This window comes from Archocentrus centrarchus, chromosome 20 (assembly GCF_007364275.1).
Source record: "Archocentrus centrarchus isolate MPI-CPG fArcCen1 chromosome 20, fArcCen1, whole genome shotgun sequence".
NCBI lineage: Eukaryota > Metazoa > Chordata > Actinopteri > Cichliformes > Cichlidae > Archocentrus > Archocentrus centrarchus.
Genome location: NC_044365.1, coordinates 4,601,549 through 4,623,650, shown reverse-complemented (window position 1 = coordinate 4,623,650; position 22,102 = coordinate 4,601,549). Strand labels below are relative to the sequence as shown.

Below are 22,102 nucleotides of genomic sequence, written 5' to 3'. Positions count from 1 at the left end.
CATTTTCAGGTTAATCTCAACCACAGTTTGAGCGTTTTACATGCCAGCCATCAGAAACATTCTCAGTCACATCATATAATATCATCACAGCCCCACACACACCTCTCTGACACATAGTGAAACATAGGATGGACTGTTGTTAGAGAGCTGTTTGTCTTTTCATGGCCTTCATGTGTCAGTGGATTAGCAGTTCACAGTCTTTCTAGATGTCTGATGGCTCCTCTCAGTCTCAGCCTTTAGTGACGAATAAACAAACAAACTCACATTCACACACAGCCAACAGTTGTACCATGTGGGACGGACTTCTTTACACTTCAGTTGTGTTATTCATTTAACAAAGTTCCTTGGTAAGGCTTAGGCAATAAAAACTACTTAGGGTTTGGTTTCAAATACAAAGGTTGACATTTTTTTTAGAGCTGTTTTTGTGGATTATCAGGGTGATACGACTCCCCATTTACATGAACAAAGAAGAGGACAAGAAAATAAGGAAGTGCTGTGATAGTACTACACATGTACCACAGTGAAATGGGTTACTTGAAGAGGATGAGGGACCTATGGAGTCTTTAAAACTGATCATCCAGACTGCCATTCAAACAACTAGTAGCTCAGTGTTCCAACAACTGTAAGACACAACTATCATTGCGACTAGAGACTGATTAGTTACAACACAACACAAATACTGTGGCAAGGGGAAGTCAGGACATCAGATCAGGGGAGATGTCATCGTCCCCACACTCTGACATTGGTATCAAGCCCCAAAACAACTGGTATGTTGAATCTAAGAGCAGCCGACCTAAAAGAGGATATCATGTCTAAGATGGAAAACTGGACCCCCTGTGTTTGATTACCAAGACTACGTGAAAGTATCCTTTTATTTCTGCAGCATTGCATACGGCTAACATCACTGAAACCAAAAAAACATTAAGTTTCGACTGTACCCCCAAAACGGCCACAGCTGGCCGGCATGTTCCTGTTACTGTTTGTGAAAAACACATTCATGTACACATTATATTTTAAAACTTTAACACTTAGCAATAAATCAAGAAATATAAACCGGATATGATCAATTAAATATTTTGCAGTATTTTACATTTTTCCCCACAAGTGGCCTCAAAACCTCTGTTCATCCCAAAGGAGTCCAATATGAGTCAATGAGCCAGAGAAGCTCACTTCTGACCAATGGCAGCCATACTGAGGTGGATTGTTGAGGATATTTTGAACTCTTGTGTTGGTAAGTACTCCTGTATGCTGCTGTTTGCCTCTGTTAACTGGCATAAGAGAATAAACTCTCATACAGTGTGAGAATATAATCAAAACACTAACTGACATAATATTATCTGTTGTTGTTGTTAAGCTGGCTCATTCACATACATAACACACAATTATTGGAAAGGGAGATGTCCTTCCTGGCCACTGTATTCATATACTGTTGGGGAACATGGCGGCTTCCAGAAACCAGCACTCGCTCCTATTTATCTTTAATGGATTAATTCTAAGCTTGTTTGAATTCATCAGTTTGTTGGAAGATGTTTCTTGCAGTTTCTCTGAGTACTGCACATTCTGACAGTTTGCTGGGATTCGACTCCTGGAAGGATTGTAGCATTAACACACACCTGAATGCCCCTGACCAACGAACCACTTTTATAGAAGTGGTCACACTTCCTGATAATCAGTTGATCGAGTACACTTGATTATGAGTACCTGGCTGCTACTTCATTCCTATGGCAGCTTTTTCACAGGATTACAGAGTCCTGTGAAAATTTTCCCATGAGTATAAATTAACTCCCAGTAGCTTATTTGATTGAACCATACATATGTGTACTTTATTTTATCCATAAATTGCAACCTATTTACCAGCTGAGTCATCTAAACAAGGCTACACGCAAGCGAGCCCTCGGCTTGATCAGCTGCCAAAAACACTGCTGACAAAAGTGAAGAGAAGCCACTTCACTGACATGGTCCACAACTGGGTTGGTTACCAAAAAATCAGAAGCAGAGTAAATATAGCAGTTCAGTGAATCAGAGGGTAGTTCTGCAATGCATTTATTATTTCTAGTGGAAAATTTGTTTAATAATGCTGCTTTATTTCCAAATCAGTGGTTCAGAAAATTTGGTTAAATTGGACCTGTCTCATACCTGCACAGCGATGTTGTGCTTCTGTAGTGGCACCAGTGAGTACATGTTTTAATAATCTGCATGCAAAGAATGACATGATAATGAATTATAAATATGGCCATGCAGGGACATTTTGGCAAAATAAAATGACATATGAAGATATCTGTGACATTAGCACTTGAATGGAGTAGTTACAGCCTCATTTACAATATAACCTGAGGTTCAACAGATTATTGCTGTAATGACCAAGACAATGAGAGTTTGAAGAGGAGTGATCATCCTCAGAGTTGCAGGGTTGTGTGCCTGTGAGGACTGTCGCTCTGTGTCTGTGTGCAAACTGCCTGTATGTTCTGTACACACACATTGGTCTATGCTAAATGACCTACATAACAGAGGCAATCTGTTCTCCCCATCACGCAGGCTGATCGTCCAAAGCCATGCATCTATCGCTTAGGGGCACTTGGGTAGACGTTGGCTCTCTGACACAGAAAATCAAAGAAATCAGAGTCTTTTTGGAAATCTTTGATTTTTATGCTGCGCTTAAAGGATAAATCCACAAAAAGAACGGGCACTGAATCCACGCTACACTACCCTCTGTGACGACTGGCCAAAGAGTGATGGACCACTTAGAAGAACTGTTACAATGAATTCTGTTTTTCTTTTCTGTAGTTATAAGTTCAAAATGTTTCCTTAAAAAAATAAATGAATAAATAAAGATAACTAGGAAAATGAAAAACAATGTAGGTTGTCATTTGTTAGCATCAGAAGGTCCTGAACTTCTGAAATAGATGCCCTAAGACCCTCCTCAAATGTCTGCTGCTGGTGTCACCTCAGTGCAACTTCTTCAGCGTTGTAATGAAAAATACAGAGATTTTTGCTGCAGATGGGAGAAGTACTATAAAAGAAACCTTTTTTTTCTAAAAGCAAATCCCATACTCTTCGTGCCTGAACATATCCATCCATCCATCCATCCATCCTTCCATCCATCCATCCATCCATCCATCCATCCATCCATCCATCCATCCATCTTCTACCACTTATCAGGGTTCTGGTTGCTGGGGTAGCAGTCTAATTGGGCCTCCTCCTGGTAGGACATGCATGAAACACCTCACCTAAAAAGTGTCTGGGAGGCATCCTAGTCAGATGCTTGAACCACCTCAACTGTCTCCTTTTAATATGGAAGAGCAGCTGATCTGCTCTGAGTCCCACTTGAATGACCAAGCTCCCCACCCCATCTCTAAGGGAGAGCTTCCCACCCTTCGAAGGAAGCTCATTTCCGCTGCTTGTTTTTGCAGCCTCGTTCTTTTGGTCACTACCCAAAGCTTATGACCACAGTAAGGGTAAAAACGTAGATTGACCAGTAAATTGTCAGCCTTGCTTTAATGCTTAGCTCTCTTTTCACCACAGCAGATTGGTTCAGCATCTGCAGTGATGTGTGGCCAAATGGTTGCAAAAAGAGAGAAGGTGATTGAGGCTGAAGGGTTGGAGCTGCCAGAAGGCAGTATAGTGGATATACTGTACCTGCATATTCCACAGGCCAACGGGAACCATGATAAAGATGCACAAAGGTCAGCCAGAGCCAAGGACCTCCAGAAAGTAAGACAAGTGCTGAGAAGCCAGCTGAGTGGCAGGAATAAGATACTAATTAATAAGGAATAGGATTACCAGTCATCAGATACCCAGCTGGCCACAGAAGGAGATAGATGCCACTGATGTCAATACATGAAAACTCACTATGCACACAGGCTTCCACCCAAAGTCCAATATCCTTAGGCTTAGGAATATCCAATATCCCTCCTTAGGAAAGAGGCACCGTGAGGATTAGTGAGTGTCAAAGTCGTAATCCAGGAGGAAATGCAGAGCATCCAGAAATATATCAGGAACACCCCCCCCACCACCACCACCCAAGATGAGCTGCAAAATGTGCCTCAGGCAGCTCCAGACAGTTCCTCCATCTGTTCCTCATCACCATCTATCATGGAAGACCAAGCCACTGCATGGGATGTTCCCAAGTTGCAGGCTGTGCAAAGTTGCCCCAGAGAGTATTCAACACATAGTAGCAGGATGTAAGATGCAAGCTGGGACTGCGTACACTGAGAGGCACAATCAAGTGGCTGAGATAGTGCACAGCAGGGATCCCCAAATCCAGGCCTCGAGGGCCGGTGTCCTGCAGGTTTTAGATGTGTCCCTGATCCAACACACCTGAATCAAATGGCTGAATTATCTCCACAGTATGTCAGTCAAGTTCTCCAGAGTCCTGCTAATGACTTCTATATTTGATTCAGGTGTGTTGAAGCAGAGACACATCTAAAACCTGCAGGACACCGGCCCTCGAGGACTGGATTTGAAATCCTTGGTGTACAGGAACATCTGTCCCCAACTCCCAATGGCAGACACCACTGAAGGTGGTTGAGAGCAACAGTGCTAAGGTCCTGTGGGACTTAAAATTATAGGCAGGCACAAAGCTGCTGGCCAACCAAGCAGATATAGTGGTGGTTGACAAGGAACAGAAGGCCACAGTTGTGATAGATGTGGCAATCACAGTGAGAGGGAGATTTAAAAAAAACAAAACAAATATATATATATATACAAATATATATATATATATATATATATATATATATATATATATATATATATATATATATATATATGAATATATATATATATATATATATATATATATATATATATATATATATATATATATATGAATAACGGGGATGTTTGTACCAGATTTATTTTACAAAATTTCCTTTTAGTCCTGTTCCAGATCTCAGCAGTTATCCTGGCAAGTATACAATTTGAATATTAACAGCAGCAGTAATGGACAGAGCAACAAAAATGCGCTCATTTAATTCAAAGGAAGTCAGTGAATTACTGTCAAAGCAGCACCGATACCTTGTTTGAGAGTTTTTGTGAAGCTAGCAACAAGAACAGCACTAAACTAGTTTAACCCACACAACATACAGTAGGAGCAATATGTTGAGCAGAGTAACTCACAGCCAGGTAGAGTGCAGCATAGACACTGAGAGCAGCCTCTTTGGAGGGGAAGGTCTTGCGAGCACGTAGGATGTCGTCCTGGTTTCCTGTGCAGGCGTCCTGGTGGCTGATGTATCGCAGTGCCTGCTGGCAACCCAGTGCCGTGTAATTTGGCTTACAGACGGTCAGGAAGTAAGGTGCCAGGTTCCCTGTCACTACCTGACCTGCGTTGACAAAGATGTCAACTGTGAAGAGGCCGAAGGTGTAGACTCCTGAAATGGAACAAAAAAAAATGTTGAGATAGAGAGAAATAGAACTGAGACTGAAGAGAGGGGTGATAATTAACAGTAATGAGCTAGAGTGTGTGTGAACCTAAACACATCAACAGAAGAGTCCTTAATCAAAATCCAGTAACTTCAAGACAAAGCAGGTATAAGGTTCAGGTGTACACTGTGATATTTTTGGCCATCCCAACAACAAACCTCCAAAATGCTTGGCCCTTGTAATTGTATTGTGACCTCGGACAAAATTTTGAAAGTGTCAGAAATTTAGGATGACCGTCTCACATTTTGACCTCTGCTAGAACCTCCGGCTACCAGCCAGCCAGTGGAGCACGAACACACACTGATCAACTCAACACTTGTAGAAGCAGAAACAAGACAAATTCAAACAGGACAGATGGAAGTGACATGAACAAAACAAAATATTTGGGATTCCAACAGACAAATAATGTAGTGACAGCAGAATGTTGCTTATATGATGTCTCCTCCAGTGGTTATTTTGACTGCACCATGGAGGACACAGCTTGGAGACAAACAGCAGAGGAACAACAGCTGTGCGTCCTGGCACTGACTCAGTACATATTACATCATACAGTCTACATGCATCAAACTTGATGTCCTACCCAAGTTTATTATACAGACAATAGTGGCTTGTAATGAATTTATAAAACTGATAAAATTGCGTAGTATGTGGGCTATGTGGCTTTGCATGATCTTAAGAAGATGGACTGACATATAGAAGAGCAACTCAGGCACATAACACATGGGCTAAAATGCTCTTATAGCATGTTTTTTATTTAAGTGTCATTTCCTGTTTATTCACACTGTACTATTTAAATAAAGGCAAAGTTAAAAATTTTCTTAGACATTTATCCTGTTTATTTTAAAACTATCAGTTCACAATTTGTTTTTTGTTTGTTTTTTAACACAGCTGACTCAGCTGTGGGGGCCCATCCAACAGAGATGACATGGGCCTGCCCTCATGTGGACCCAAAGGAGGCGCCGTAGGGGTTTGGTGCAGTGTGAGGGGCAGAGGCCCTGGCAGTCCAATCCCCAGCTACTGAGCCTGGCTATTGGGACATGGAATGGCCTGTCTGATTGATTAATGGACATCTGTACTAACCACAGTTTCTTATAATAAATAAAAAGAAGAGCAGAAAAAAGGCAAAAATAAAATGAAGGAATAATAGGAAAAATAAACATCTTATATTCATGAGGAAGGCCGTAAAGTGTTGTATGCATATAGTACAATTAGCAATCCAAGATACACAGCAGGAGCCGTGAGAGTGTGTGTGTGCGTGTGTGTGTGTGTGTGTGTGTGTGTGTCAGTCCTCATGTCAGAGTGAGCAGTTCATGATTCTAATGACTGTGCAAAGAAACTGTTCCTCAGTCTTGTGGTTCCTGATTTCAGGCTCCTGTACTGTGACCCTGATGGTGGGAGTGTAGAGAGACCATGTTGTGGGTGTGCTGAGTCCATTATAATGTGCTGTGCTCCTCTGAAGACCATGGTGTGGTACATGTCCTCCAGTGATGGTGCGCTCTGTGTGCCCCTCTCAGCTAAAACACCTCTGAGTGTTCAGTGTTGAGGGCTTCAGTGCAAGCATAGAAATCATTCTGTTATCAGGCAGTGAAGTGTGGAAGTTAATGTCCTTAATGCTCCTGTTCTGATAATCTGTGAGATGCTGCAGTCCTATCCACATGCATCGAGTGTCAGCAGTGCTGGAGCAGCTCTCCAGCCTTTGTCTGTATTGTCTCTTAGCTTCCTTGATTGCAGTGCACAGGCCATAGCTGGCCTCTCTGTATCCATCAGCATCACCAGAGACAAATGCAGAGACGACCTGGCTCATTTAAGGATTAAACTTCACAGTTTACTCACAGCTTTTGGTTGGGATATGTCCTGATGTGTTTTGTTGGCACTATGTTCTCAGTGCATGTACTGATGAAGCTGGTTCCTCTAATCAGTACCTTTACAGCAGTCCTGTAACACCATAGTTTTGTTTCTCAGCACTACTTTAACAATGACAGAAAACAGCTATTTTCATATAGCACAAAAAATGACTGGTATTTGAAATGATCTGATTTGAAAATAAGAACATTTTGTGAGTTTTTCACTCATTTTACTGCCTCTCCTCTCTGTTCCTTATCCTAGAAAAGAATCCTGGTGTTGAGACACTGGCAAAGTGCTCCATAAAATAACAAGGACAGGACATAAATCATTCAGCTAACTTGTATTTTCAGTGTGAAAAATTCCCTCTGAAACCAGATGAAGCCTGTTCATGTCTGCTGCTCTTCACTCTTATGTGAGGCTGTATAAAGCAAGCTTTCTGACTGCAGGGACACCTTGATACCAGGAACAAAATCCCATGCTGCTCACTAGAAAATATACACAAACATGCCTTGTAACAGTCACCCAGGTACCAGTGTCCATCCATGCTGCTCTTAACCAAACCAACCCAGCTGAAGGGCTCTAACAGGAATGACTGCTTCCCTCCTACAAGAGCCCAGGCCTCTGACACACTGTTAAACAAAGACAAACCCACAATGGTCACTGAAATAACTTGAAACTGACAAAAGTGATGAATATAATTTTACTGAAAATTAACTAATGAAAATGATTAACACTGATTTTGAATTGTGGTTCAGCAGAATTATTTCAAAAAACAAACTCCATGCTTTCTAATAACACTGCCTAAGGGAAGCATGTATAATGTAAATAAAATTGGTCCTAGCACAGAACCCTGTGGAACTCCATAATTAACCTTAGTGTGTGAAGAAGACTCCCCATTTACATGAACAAATTGGAGTCTATGAGATAAATATGATTCAAACCACTGCAGTGCAGTACCTTTAATACCTATAGCAAGCTCTAATCTCTGTAATAAAATGTTATGGTCAACAGTATGAAAAGCTGCACTGAGGTCCAACAGGACAAGAACAGAGATGAGTCCACTGTCAGAGGCTCTAAGAAGATCATTTGTAACCTTCACTAATGCTGTTTCTGTACTGTGATGAATTCTGAAACCTGACTGAAACTCTTCAAATAAACCAGATGATCAGTTAGCTGTTTTACAACTACTCTTTCAAGAATCTTTGAGAGAAAAGGAAGGTTGGAGATTGGCCTATAATTAGCTAAGACAGCTGGGTCAGTGATGGCTTTTTAAGTAGAGGTTTAATTACAGCCACCTTGAAGGCCTGTGGTACATAGCCAACTAATAAAGACAGATTGATCATTTTTAAGATAGAAGCATCAATAAATGGGGTCTTTGAACAGTCTAGTAGGAACAGAAATGATTGGAGTGATTGTGAACCACATAATAAACACTGACATATAGAGACTTCCTTATTTGATGGAGCAACAAGAGCAGCTTTTCCAATTATTGTCAAGTGTTTGTGCTGCTGCAAAACTAATTCAGGCGAGGCTCTGAAGCGTGTTTAGCTGGAAGACATTCACAAAGGCAGGCAGCAAAGCATCACAACCGTTTAGCAAGGCATATCGTTCTTCTTCTTTCATAAATTCTTGTTTTAAATGTCACCGTGCAATTCATTGCCTTTCCTTTCTCGCCCCCCCATCAACCGCGGAGGCTCACTGCTGACAGGTCCTTTTCTTAATAAGCATCAAATAGGTTTTGTCAAGCATCGTGTGACTCAGTCACCAAGTGCTCGACACACAGTTCATCGTTTTGACTCTGTCCCACTTTCCAAAGTGAGTGTGGAAAATGTGGATGTGCTGTGTGTTACTGATGACTTCCAGCTAACGCCCCCCCCCCCCCCCCCCCTTCTTCCTGTGTCTTTGGGAGCACAAAGAGGGATGATCAAAATTGCTTATTAGGGCATAAATCTAATGCCTGCTTCAAACAATGCCATGATCTGCTGCAGAGCCACTGTGCAGTTCTGTTTGCTCTTGTAGTCTGAGTACAGATCTTCACTGGCTGTATGTGATTCACCTCTTTTCTGCATATCAGTGTGTTGGAGGGTGAGGAAAGTTGAGGCAACGCACATCGTTTGATCCACTGCCAGCATCTCCACAATGCTGCAGTGTGATGTGCAGCACAGCCACTCTCATAGTTATCACCATTTCACAAGCAGCACTTTGAAACTCTCAACTGTAGGAAGCCGGTGGAAGCCACAGGACTGAGCAGAGCTGAATGTAAAGAGCACACAGCGCGACAATGAGAAAGAATACACTTATTTACACAATCTTTTTATTGGACAAAGATTTACATTTGAATTGAATTTGTTCTCCTTTGAGCTCTTTGAGCACTTGTGAAAAATTAGTCAGCATGTACAGTAAGAGCACAAGCAGGGAAGCCTGTTAATATTTGTGTGATGGATGTGCCCAACTTTAGCAGCTCTCACTTCAAGGCATGTGTCCTTTTTTCCTCCCCAGTGTCACCAAGTGCTGCTCATAGGGGGTCGTTTTGACAATGTAAAGCACCTTGTGGCGACTGTTTGTTGTGATTTTGTGCTAAATAAATAAAATGAAATTGAATTGAATTAACTTCACATCTTTGGACTGTGGGAGGAAGTCGGAGTACCCAGAAAGAACCCACACAGACACAGGGAGAACATCAAACTCCACACAGCCCCGGCCAGATATTGGATTCAAACCCAGGACCTGCTTGCTGTAAGGCGACAGTCAAAACCACCGTGCCACCCACTCAGCAGACACAATATCACAAAGTCTAAAATCTCTCTGAGAATATTGGCTCTTTTAATTTCCATCATTGCTCTTTTTTTTGCAGTTTCTTGCAGCAACTCTAAGCTTCACCAGTGGGCATTAAGACAATCAGCCCTTCAATAAGCACTGGCAAAGGAAAGAAGAGGAACAATGTCTGTGCAACACATGCAGGAAACCAAGACTCAAGCATCAGAAAAATATCACAAGCTTAAACTAAATAGTTATCAGTGTACAAACAAATAATACTGCATACATAACAGGGTCCTCCTGCAGGCCCACCACCCGCAGGAGGTGTCGTAGGGGTCGGGTGCAATGTGTGTCGGGCGGTGGCCGAGGGCGGAGGCCCTGGCGGACCGATCCCCGGCTATCGAAACTGGCTGTTGGGACATGGAATGTCACCTCTCTGGTGGGGAAGGAGCCTGAGCTAGTGCGTGAGGTTGAGAGATACCAGCTAGACATAGTTGGGCTCACCTCAACGCATGGCCTGGGCTCTGGAACCAGTCTCCTGGAGAAGGGCTGGACTCTGTTCCAGTCTGGAGTTGCCCTCGGTGAGAGGCGGCGAGCTGGGGTGGGTATTCTTGTATCCCCCCGGCTTGCTGCCTGTACGTCGGAGTTTTCACCGGTGGACGAGAGGGTAGTTTCCCTGCGCATTCGGGCTGGGGAACGGGTCCTGACTGTTGTTTGCGCTTATGCGCCGAATGACAGTTCAGGGTACCCACCCTTTTCGGAGTTGCTGGGTGGGGTGCTGGAGAGTGCTCCATCTGGTGACTCCATAGTCTTGCTGGGAGACTTCAACGCTCACGTGGGCAATGACAGTGAGACCTGGAGGGGCGTGATTGGGAGGAACGGCCTGCCCGATCTGAACCCGAATGGTGTTTTGTTATTGGACTTCTGTGCAAACCACAGTTTGTCCATAACAAACACCGTGTTCGAACACAAGGATGTCCATAAGTGCACATGGCACCAGGACACCCTAGGTCGCAGGTCGATGATCGATTTTGTAATCGTATCATCAGATCTGCGGCCGTATGTTCTGGACACTCGGGTGAAGAGAGGAGCTGAGCTGTCAACTGATCACCACCTGGTGGTGAGTTGGATCAGGTGGCGGGGGAAGATGCTGGACAGACCTGGCACACCTAAACGTATTGTGAGGGTGCGCTGGGAACGCCTGGCAGAAGCCCCAGTCCGGGAGATCTTCAACTCCCACCTCCGGCAGAACTTCGACAGCATTCCGAGGGAGGCTGAGGACATTGAGTCCGGATGGACCATGTTCCGCACCTCCATTGTTGAGGCTGCTGCTCAGAGCTGTGGCTGCAAGGTGGTTGGTGCCTGTCGTGGTGGTAACCCCCGAACCAGATGGTGGTCACCGGAGGTGAAGGGAGCCATCAAGCTGAAGAAAGAGTCCTATCGGGCTTGGTTAGCCTGTGGGACTCCGGAGGCAGCTGACAGGTATCAGCAGGCCAAGCGGAATGCAGCTCGGGCAGTGGCCAAAGCAAAAACTCGGGTGTGGGAGGAGTTCGGTGAGGCTATGGAAAAAGACTTTCGGACGGCATCGAAGCGATTCTGGCAAACCGTCAGGCGACTCAGGAGGGGAAAGCAGTGCTTCACTCACACTGTTTATAGTGCGGGGGGGGGTGCTGCTGACTTCAACTGAGGCTATAGTCGGACGGTGGAAGGAATACTTCGAGGACCTTCTGAATCCCACTGACACGCCTTCTGTAGTGGAAGCAGAGTCTGGGGATGAGGGGGATGACTTGACCATCACTGGGGGTGAGGTCACTGAGGTAGTTAAACAACTCCTTGGTGACAGAGCCCCTGGGGTGGACGAGATTCGCCCTGAGTTCCTGAAGGCTCTGGATGTTGTAGGGCTGTCTTGGTTGACACACCTCTGCAACATCGCGTGGAGATCTGGGGCAGTGCCATTGGATTGGCAGACCGGGGTGGTGGTCCCCATCTTTAAGAGGGGAGACCGGAGGGTGTGCTCCAACTTTCGGGGGATCACACTCCTCAGCCTCCCCGGTAAGGTCTATGCCAGGGTGCTGGAAAGGAGGGTGCGTCCGTTAGTCGAACCTCGGATTCAGGAGGAACAATGCGGTTTTCGTCCTGGTCGTGGAACGCTGGACCAGCTCTTTATCCTCTCAGGGATATTCGAGTGTGCGTGGGAGTTTGCCCAACCAGTCTACATGTGCTTTGTGGACTTGGAGAAGGCATTCGACCGTGTTCCTCGGGGTGTTCTTTGGGAGGTTCTGCGGGAGTATGGGGTGTCTGGCCCATTGTTGCGGGCCATTCAGTCCTTGTACAACCACAGTGAGAGCTTGGTCCGTATAGCCGGTAATAAGTCGGATTTGTTTCCTGTGGGTGTTGGACTCCGTCAGGGCTGCCCTTTGTCACCGATTCTGTTCATAATTTTTATGGAAAGAATTTCTAGGCGTAGCCAGGTGGCGGAAGGCTTCTTCCTTGGTGGCCTCAGAGTCTCATCTCTGCTTTTTGCAGATGATGCGGTTCTGTTGGCTTCATCAGGGGGGGGCCTCCAGCTCGCAGTGGAACGGTTCGCAGCCGAGTGTGAAGCGGCTGGCATGAGAATCAGCACCTCTAAGTCTGAGGCCATGGTCCTCAGCCGGAAAAGGGTGGAGTGCCATCTCCGGCTCAGGAACGAGTTCTTGCCTCAAGTGGAGGAGTTTAAGTATCTCGGGGTCTTGTTCACGAGTGATGGGCGAAGGGAACGGGAGATCGACAGGCGGATCGGGGCTGCTTCTGCAGTGATGCGGACGCTGCACCGGTCCGTCGTGGTGAAGAGGGAGCTTAGCGTAAAAGCGAAGCTCTCGATTTACCGGTCGATCTACGTTCCTACCCTCACCTATGGTCACGAGCTTTGGGTAGTGACCGAAAGAATAAGATCGCGAATACAAGCGGGAGAAATGAGTTTCCTTCGAAGGGTGGCTGGCCTCTCCCTTAGAGATAAGGTGAGGAGTGCGGCCATCCGGGAGGGGCTCAGAGTAGAGCCGCTGCTCCTCCACATCGAAAGGAGCCAGTTGAGGTGGCTCGGGCATCTGATTAGGATGCCTCCTGGCCGCCTCCTGGGTGAGGTGTTCCAGGCATGTCCCACCGGGAAGAGGCCCCGTGGTAATCTCTCCAGCGTGTCCTGGGTCTATGTATCTCGGCTGGCCTGGGAACGCCTTGGGGTCCCTCCGGATGAGCTGGAGGAGGTGGCTGGGGAGAGGGAAGCTTGGGCTTCTCTGCTTAGGCTTCTGCCCCCGCGACCCGGCCCCGGATAAGCGGAAGAAAATGGATGGATGGATGGATGGACATAACAGGGTCTTGAGAGTTACGGTTTGATTAAAAAAAAAAATCCCCAAATTTAGTGAACATCTTACAATAAATGTTACATAACAAACGACAGCTGAAGCAACACAAACACAGGAAAATGTTTATGTCACTAACATGTGTTACCGTCACTTTCAGCCTCCCTGATCCTGCTTTACACACAACTGATCGCAGCAGACAGCTCAGGGTGGTTTCTATTATAAAGTAAAGACCATACAGGCAAAGAACCCACATATCAGATGAATCCTATGAGCAGCACTGAGCAATGGTAGAGAACTCCTTTTAACAGTGTATGGCCATTTCATGCCTAGGCAAAACGTGATATCCATACAATTTCCTGGAGTGTCCAGGCAGCTCTATTACACACCTGGCCATGATACTGGGTTGCCCAGTAGATGCTGCCCTTCACCGGGGCTGTCCTTTGCCACCGACAAAGGTCTCCTGGCAGAACCTTGGTGAGAGCAGCAGCTATCTGCTCTCACCAGCTGGGGGATGAGAGGAAGGAGCAAAGGTGTGACCATGAACAGCAAACAAGATACAGCACCAGTTACAGGAGAGAATAAATATCAATGACAATCTGGGAATGAACAGTCTAGAGGGGAGGAAAAGTGCTCAGTGCATCACGGGTACTCCCCCAGACTGGGCTTATACAGAGCATGGCTAAGGAATGGTTTCAGGTCACCTGATCCAGCCCTAACTATGAACTTGATCATAAAGGAAAGTCTTAATCCTAATCTTAAAAATAGAGAGGGTGTCTGTCTCCTGAATCCAAGCTGGGAGCTGGTTCCACAGCAGAGGGGCCTGAAAGCTGAAGGCTCTGCCTCCCATTCTACTCTTCAGTATCTGAGGAACCACAAGTAAGCCAGCAGCCTGCACAAAGTCTTTGATGTGTAAGAGCCACTGCAAACTGACATTCCAGGTCACATGAATTTAGCCTAAGTTTACTTTTGCATTAAAATAAGTACATTTCTTGTTTAATTTGAATGATTTAACTAATAAAGCAATGCTATAATTTGTCTTGTTTGTTATTGGTGAAAATGAAGATGGTGAAGATAACGGGCACTGAGACTGACTGGCAGACTGTCCGTAGTTCCCCACCTCTTGCCCCAGAGGAGGAGGAGTCAGACTGTCAGGAATATTGTGTAGGAAAATACACTTTAAAAACAGCGATACTAAAGTCTCTGGAGATGCTGCTTTTACTACCACAGCAGTATGACACAGATTATAAAACATTAATGCTGAGTGGTGAGAACAATGGTACAGTGGTTCTGTTGACTCACCTCTTGGTGAGGAAAAGCATTCATAAATGAAGCATATAGACAGGTGCAGGGTGGTGTGCTCATTAGACCCCAAATCCACGATCAGCCTCCAAACTTTAACACATTTAGAGCAGATGGTCGTACCAAAAATATGCTCAGCAAAATCAAACCCTACATCTGCATCTGGTGAATGGAAACAGAATCCAGTCCATACAATAGGGCAACATAACAGCAGGACAGTCTTGTGTTTGGTCACCACTGTTTTGGTCAATGCTAGTTCAGTGTGAGCTGCACACAAACTGAGCGATACCGCAGTCCACTTAACAGCTGCTGGTGTCACTGATAATAACTATTTTGTGGTTGTGCACAGCGCCTTCAAATTCTAAAAGTTTGGGGAAGACTTCAGGGGACTTTAGCAGAAAAGAGAAGATCTTTATAAGTAGTAGTGGTGCATTTTCTAACTGTTTAAAACTGCAGTGCAGTGTGTTCCCAAAGGGCTCACTTCTTTTAAATATTCATGTTATCTGGACTCTTTTACATAATGTCACTTACAGAGTAGGGTGAGCACGAACTTCCTGAATCTAAAGTTCAACAAGCAAAGCCTTAAAATACATGAAGGTAAAAAACACACGGCTGAAGAAGAGCGCACGAGTGCACCACGACCCTTGGCTGTGTTCTAAATTTAATCTTTCCCGAGCAGCACGGCCCTGTGAGTCATTATGCAAAGCTACGGCTGGCCTGAGTGAGAAGGGAAGGCTATGGAGATGTGAGATGGCTTAGCTCACATGATGCTCCTCTAAAGCAGATGCAAATGTTGGCAACAAACATGTGCAAGCGTGCATACTTATGCGCATGAATAGATACACCCAGGCACGTGTGCAGAAATACAAATACACAGAACCAGCACGTACTTGGAATGCATCAGAAATGATGCAAGAGCCACAATGCTGAACAACCCGAGCTCGTCTGTGATCGCTGGAGAACACAGAGAATTCTGGGTGAAAAAGTAACAGTAAATTTTCACTGATGCTATTTAATAATTTTCTCCATCACATTACAAAAGAAGATATGTAAAATCTGCAGCTACAGCCATAATGTAGATGTAGATGTACTAATGCTGTGTTTCCATTAGTACCCACTCACCGCGGTCAATTCAACATGGTCACGTTTTGTTTGCATTGCAATTGAGGACCACCTCAGCGTGGGTGGAGTTGATATAGCAGCGCGGGCAGTAGCCTCTTGATGTAATTTGTATGCAACTCAAAACACAACACAACAATGGATGAGATAGAGGCAAGCTAACGGTAGCTAATGCCAGTTTACTATCATCATCATGCACAAGTCCCCTGTACAATGTTTTAATGGATGAAGGTTATCATTGTTAAGTATTAAAATATGTATGCTGTGTGGCTCTCTTGTTGCAAAACTACCGCTGCAACCCGTCAGTCTGGGTATTCAACCAAGTCTCTTAGTGGTTTGCATGCCTCCATGTTCTTGCTGCCTGGTTTTAAAAATGGCACAGCTGATTCTGGTGAAGGAGTCGCTCTCATGACTCAACTGGTGACGACACTTCCTGGCCAATCAGTGGCATGTTGTTCTTAGACGTCACATTTTCAGATCGCTTGGAACCCTGGCTGAGTGGATACTAAAAAAGTACCTGGTACCAGGTACTAATGGAAATGCCTACAAACCGTGCAGAGTTGAGTCGAGCCGCGCTGACTAGGTACTAATGGAAACACAGCATTAATGAACATCGTGGCAACAAAAAGAGCAGTCAGAGGCTTCACCACAGCATCCATCCCAGGGGCTGTTTTCCCATAGACTTCTATACAAGCAGAAGTCTTTTTACAACTGGAGGAGTCGCCCCCTGGCTGGTCATTAAAAAGAATGCAGGTTTAAGGCATTTCTATACTGGCTTCTCTTTTCACACCAGGAAGCTGCAGCCTTTATATAAAGTCTATACTTGGGCTTTATATCTAATTACTTACATGTGTTTTTTACTTAAGATAAGACATTTTACCAGCACAGTCTTCTAGTGAACTTCACTCAACACAGTGAGTGTCCCTTCAGAGGGTGGACCACTGTTGTTTTCAAGGAGGGTTTAAAAGCTGATGGTCTTCCAGGAGGTCTTAGGAGAGGAAGCTGTGGTAATGAGAAGTCTGGATCTGGACTGTTCTATCACAAGCTTCTGGTGTGGGTCTAACTAAAAAATCAGTGGGCAGCTGGATTGTTTCTGTACGCTCAAAGAATAAAGTACTGAATTGTATTTTCAGGTGTAGCGGAGGTTATCACTGGGGTTGGATCCTCTAGGCCATGGCACCCTTGACAAGAGGTAATCACACTAGAGCCTCAAAATTATATCACAACATTTCAAGGAATCTTGTGATAATTATATTTCTGATGATATACAAACAAAATAAACAATGTTTTCTGGTGACTGCAGCATTCAGGCAGCATTTATTAATGCAAACTAAATGAAGGGCATTTTCCATCCTTTTCAGTGGAGCTGCTCTCATTGATGACACACTATCTAATCAGAAGTGTGGACTATTGCCACAAAGTGTCAGTATCAGCAGCATATTAGTGACACAGCATTATCTACAGTGACACAGCATAATTTAGACGTAAGCACAAAAGTCGCCCACATAATGTTTTCCCTGGAAATCTTTGGTAAAAGTAACATAACTCCTTTGCATTTTAATTTGTCAACATCAAAAGTAACATAACCTCATATAAAGTACTCTGAGTGCTCAAGTAGACCAGAAAACTGCTATTTCAGAACCGGTCCATTTACCATTTGTAACTTGTCAAGAGCTACACAATATCATCAAACAATAAAACTGAAATTCAAAATATTTTCTACCTGGGATGTTTTTAATTTGGGTCGAGCTTTTTCACCACTTACTTAAAGCTCTGCTGTTCCACTGTTTGAACTGGCATCATTTCCTTATCCAAAGAATATGTAACCACACCAGTGACTTCCATCCAGCATTTGCTGTCTGCAGAGTCTAACTGCAGAGTTCTGCCACTGCTAGCTGTTTATTTTTGGTTAGCACATCACCAGCTGCTAGCATCCCCTCCTTCGTAACCTGACTTATTCCGCTTTGTGTTTTTGCCTCCAGTGTGAACACGTTTGCTGTTTCCACCTATAGCAGGAACAGGAACAGCATATTTTGCAAAGCATTCTGCTTTCTCACTGGATGTTGAAGTAGCTCATACATAATAGCTAAACGTATGTAGAGCACTGTAGGACTCCCTGATATTGCACTTTACAATCTAGTAGAAATGGTGCAAATATGCACTTATTTGTTTTTTCTGAGCAATAGTGTATTTTATTGTTTAAATAGAATGTTCTGTTTACATTTCCAAGTCACATCTTTTTCAGTACAACAAAATAAAATAAAATAAAACAACTGAATTTGAACCTTGAGAACATCTTGGCGTGCGGTGATCTTAGCAAAAAAAAATGTTTCCTCTACATCTTGGAGGGATTAAAAAGGAACAAATTACACCTACATACATACTGTATATCTATATATTTATATACACATATACATACACCTATGCACATATATGCACATATGTGCCTATCTACACACACCTATACACCTATATACTTATGCACATATACACATTTTACACGTTGTGTCAGTTTTAAGTATGTTATCAGTGGATTCCACCTGTTCTTAAATAAATCAATGGTTAGGTTTAGCTTTGCTGTTATTTTCTCCATATTATAAACTTTCACCAGTCTCTCTTTCCATTGATTTACAGTGGGGGGAGAGGGTTTGTACCAGCATACAGTAATCATTTTCTTTGCCACCAAAACCAGAATTCCAAGCAGATACAATTTTTCTTTGGTTAACCACTCGCTTGGGAGCACTCCCAGGATAAAGACAAGGGGGTTCCATTCAATAAAAATATGTAAAATGTTTAAAATTTCCTCTCTAATTCCTTCCCAAAATGTTTTAATCTTTGGGCAGTCCCAGAAAATGTGTGTATGGTCTCCAACAAATATGCACTTTTAACAGTTTAGCAACATATATGTATGCTTTTGGTCCTTGGGAAAGGTACACATGGTTACCTTGAGATCCAATTGTACATTTGTCTAGATTATAGCTGTAGGTATAGAAATGAAATCTTACTGTTTTCTGATAGTGTAGTAAGAAAGCTTAGAGGTTAAGTTATAGATCCAGTAATTTATACATAGCTTGTCCCTAGATCAGTTTTAGAAGAGGCCCAGTGAGTAAAATAAATGAATGTTTTGTGTAGGCAAACACAGTGAGAGATGGGAGGCAATGTCATACAACACACAGCTGTTCATTTGCCCATCTGCCTTCCCATCTGTTTAGATGTGAGGTGTCATCCTCACTGAAATTTTTATCACTTAACTTACCATCCTTCCTTTATTTTGGCAACAGTGCAGGTTGTTAGAGGCTACAGAGGACAGAAGAAGGAGCTGAAAGATGTTTTTGGAATGTCATCATGGACTGCAGTCCCAGATGTGAGCTGTTAAGAAGTGTGACTGCTGTTACTCCTTTTTTAGTTGAATGTACTGCTGCATATTTTCATGCTGATACTGATGCTGATTAGCCCTGCTGAGAGTGATGATGCTGATATATTCCTGGGAAGTACTGCACAAAATCTACGTTCCTACCCTCACCTATGGTCACACGTTTTGGGTAGTGACCGAAAGAATGAGGTTACAGATGGCGAAAATAAGCTTCCTCTGGAGGATAGCTGAGCTCTCCCTTAGAGACGAGGAGCTCGGCCATTTGAGAGGGACTCGGGGTACAGCCCCTGGTCCTCCACATCAAAATTTAAGGTGGTTTGGGCATTTGAGGTGGTAGAAAAATGGATGGATGGATGGATGGATGGATGGATGGAATTGCACAAACTTGGCTTGATAGGAGCACTAATGTGGAGACAGTGCCATACGTCTTGACATTATTTATTAGTCATAACCTGAACACATAAGTGGAAAATAAGAAAATTTTTTATCTAGTCTTTGTTTATGTTCATGCCGTATCATAACTGATAGGTTGGGCCACTATGTGGCAGAAAATGTCCAGAAAATGCAGCCAGAAGAATGAATGTTTTTCTGGATTCGTCACTGCTCTTTTATGACAATTTTACACTATATAGTTATTAAATTCTTTCTCAGTGCAGCTTCATGAGGTCTGGAGAAAAAAACTAAAAGAAAAAAACATCGGGTTCCTGATTTATCTGGTTTCATGCAAACCATAGCCTCATTCCAGCTATCCTCTGCTGTAGTGGGGAAGCTGCAGCGGCAGCAGGTGCAGTTCGGCCCCTGCATGGATGGCCATTTTCTATATTCCTAAACCTTCCTGCAGCTTTTAAAACTTTGTGCTGATACCCTCTGATCGCCCAAACACAATCCATCTACTTAAAAGTCACATCAACTCAGGAAGCTTTTGGCTCTGAGGCTCAGAGAGGCAGGCAAGCCCCAGCAAGGCTCACGTGGGGGTGTAGCGAAGGGGGGCCCAGACGTTCCACACAGCACAGCAGAGTCTCTACTGGATTCATTCATCTGTGCTCGCTCGCTGTGCCAACAAGCCTGCCAAATGTACTTACCCATAGTCATGCATAAAATGCACCATAATACACATAGGCAGGCATGCTGGATGTAATGGGATTTCCAGATAATGTATGTTAAAGAGTACTTTGTAATTTGGAACAACTGCTGCTGCTAATGCTGCTGTAAAGAGAAACCGACAGTCCACCTCAGACCCATTAGCTGATGGTGGTAAAGAAACGCAAATGCTGAACCTTTTATGCAGTTTGCTTCAGTGAGCTGTAAGCATTTAGTTAAAGAGCAGGGACGCCTTCTGCATCCCTCCTTCCAACATTAAAAAAACAGCTGGCTAAACCTCTGAGAAATGACATGCAGCACAAACTCTACCAGCTGGAAGGTTTTAGCATGACTGCTGCAAACAGGTCAGCATGGGAGGCCTTCTTAATGCAGACATGAGCAAGGCCTGCACTTTCCAGCATTGTTGTGATTCTAACAAGGTTAACTCCATATTAACACTGGCCCATGTTTCAGTATGAAGTGCATGATATAGGTGGGGTAGCCTGCCAACTGATCAGCAGTTTTTATGCTGGCGGGAACTATTTTACAAACTGCACCCCCGCTTCATTCTCTGAAACACTAAATGGGATTTTCTGGTTTTTAAGGGGGCTGCAGCCCTTTGGGAAGCACTGCTTTAAGAAAACATACAGTAGGTATTTCACAAGCTTACAGTCTTTATTGTAAAAATATAACTAAAAGTTAGTGTATCCCTGGCTACTGGCAACTACTTGCTACTGCTAATAGCCACACCTGCTTCCTGATTGCTGATAGCAAACAGTTCCGATAGCAAACTGGTGAAGTTTTCAGCCTGGGTTCTTACTGCTGACAAGAACCCTGCTTTGATTATTGCATCATTTTTGAATTTTGTTATTTATCTTTCTAGTTCTTATGTGTGAGTAGAAAAGCACCACATAAGAACCAGTGTGTTTATCACTCTGTGTCCTGGCTTTAGTGTGAAGTCTGTCTGGTCTCTGTGTTTGTTTGCCTTTTTGCTTCTGTGTCAGGTTTGGATGTTTGTGCCTCTGTGTTAGCTCCTGTTTTATTTTGTTAGTCTCGTGTGTCATGGGTTTGAGATTTGCAAATCATTTACATTTTACACAGCGCACCAACTTTTTGGGATTTGGGATTGCACCATAATTGTTTATGATTGATGAGTGTAGCTATTGTAAATTTTGCTGAGACCGTGCTGATGAGGGAGCTCTGTGTTTGTTTTACTTGCTGTCTGTCCTCGTTTCTTTGCTCTTTCCTCTGACAAAACACTTTCTTTTCTTTTGGAAGGGGACGTTTTTCCCTGGAGCTCCTGTTCTTGTTTTATTTCTACAATTAAGTCTTCATTGTGCTTTGAGATGTTTGTACCCACAGGCAGAGAGATCTGCATAGTGAAAAGGAGACTTTAAGTTAAATAATCTTATCAGCACTCTAAACCCTCCACACTGTGCAAATGACAAAAAAAACCCTGCAGCTGAAGCGGTTCGTCCTTCTTTTCCACTTTGCAGGGCAAAGACAACTTAAACATAAAGTCACTGTGGAGCACTTTTATAACTGACATCAATTAACACTAAGACATGAGCCTTATTCTGATACAACACTCTAGCACTGTGTAATGCATGATAACCAATTCCAATGAATCTCTTAGGGATAAAAGAAGCTTAGCCTACAATGAGAGGCCTGTTAACATTAACGAGCCGCATGAATGGTGCGCTAAATGTGTAAATGCGGGGGTAAAGTCGGGCCACCGGGTGGATTCCTCCTGAGGGATCTAGGTAATAATCCTCTTCTACAGCCTCATCTCCAGCTCTCGTTTAAGCATTAGAGAGGACGAGAAGAGAAGACACCGCTGCAGTGTGTGAGTCTGCGTGGTTCTGAAAGT

The 22,102-nt window shown here is 43.8% G+C and overlaps 1 protein-coding gene across 1 annotated transcript in view; it reads right to left on the bottom strand.

Moving 5' to 3' along the window:
* Positions 1-22,102, bottom strand: part of LOC115799063 (phospholipid phosphatase-related protein type 5) — a 96,726-nt gene that overhangs the window by 35,811 nt on the left and 38,813 nt on the right. Inside the window, exon 3 of the mRNA XM_030756008.1 lies at positions 5,119-5,369. Within this exon, the coding sequence (XP_030611868.1) occupies positions 5,119-5,369 (251 nt within the window). The remainder of the gene's footprint in view (positions 1-5,118; positions 5,370-22,102) is intronic.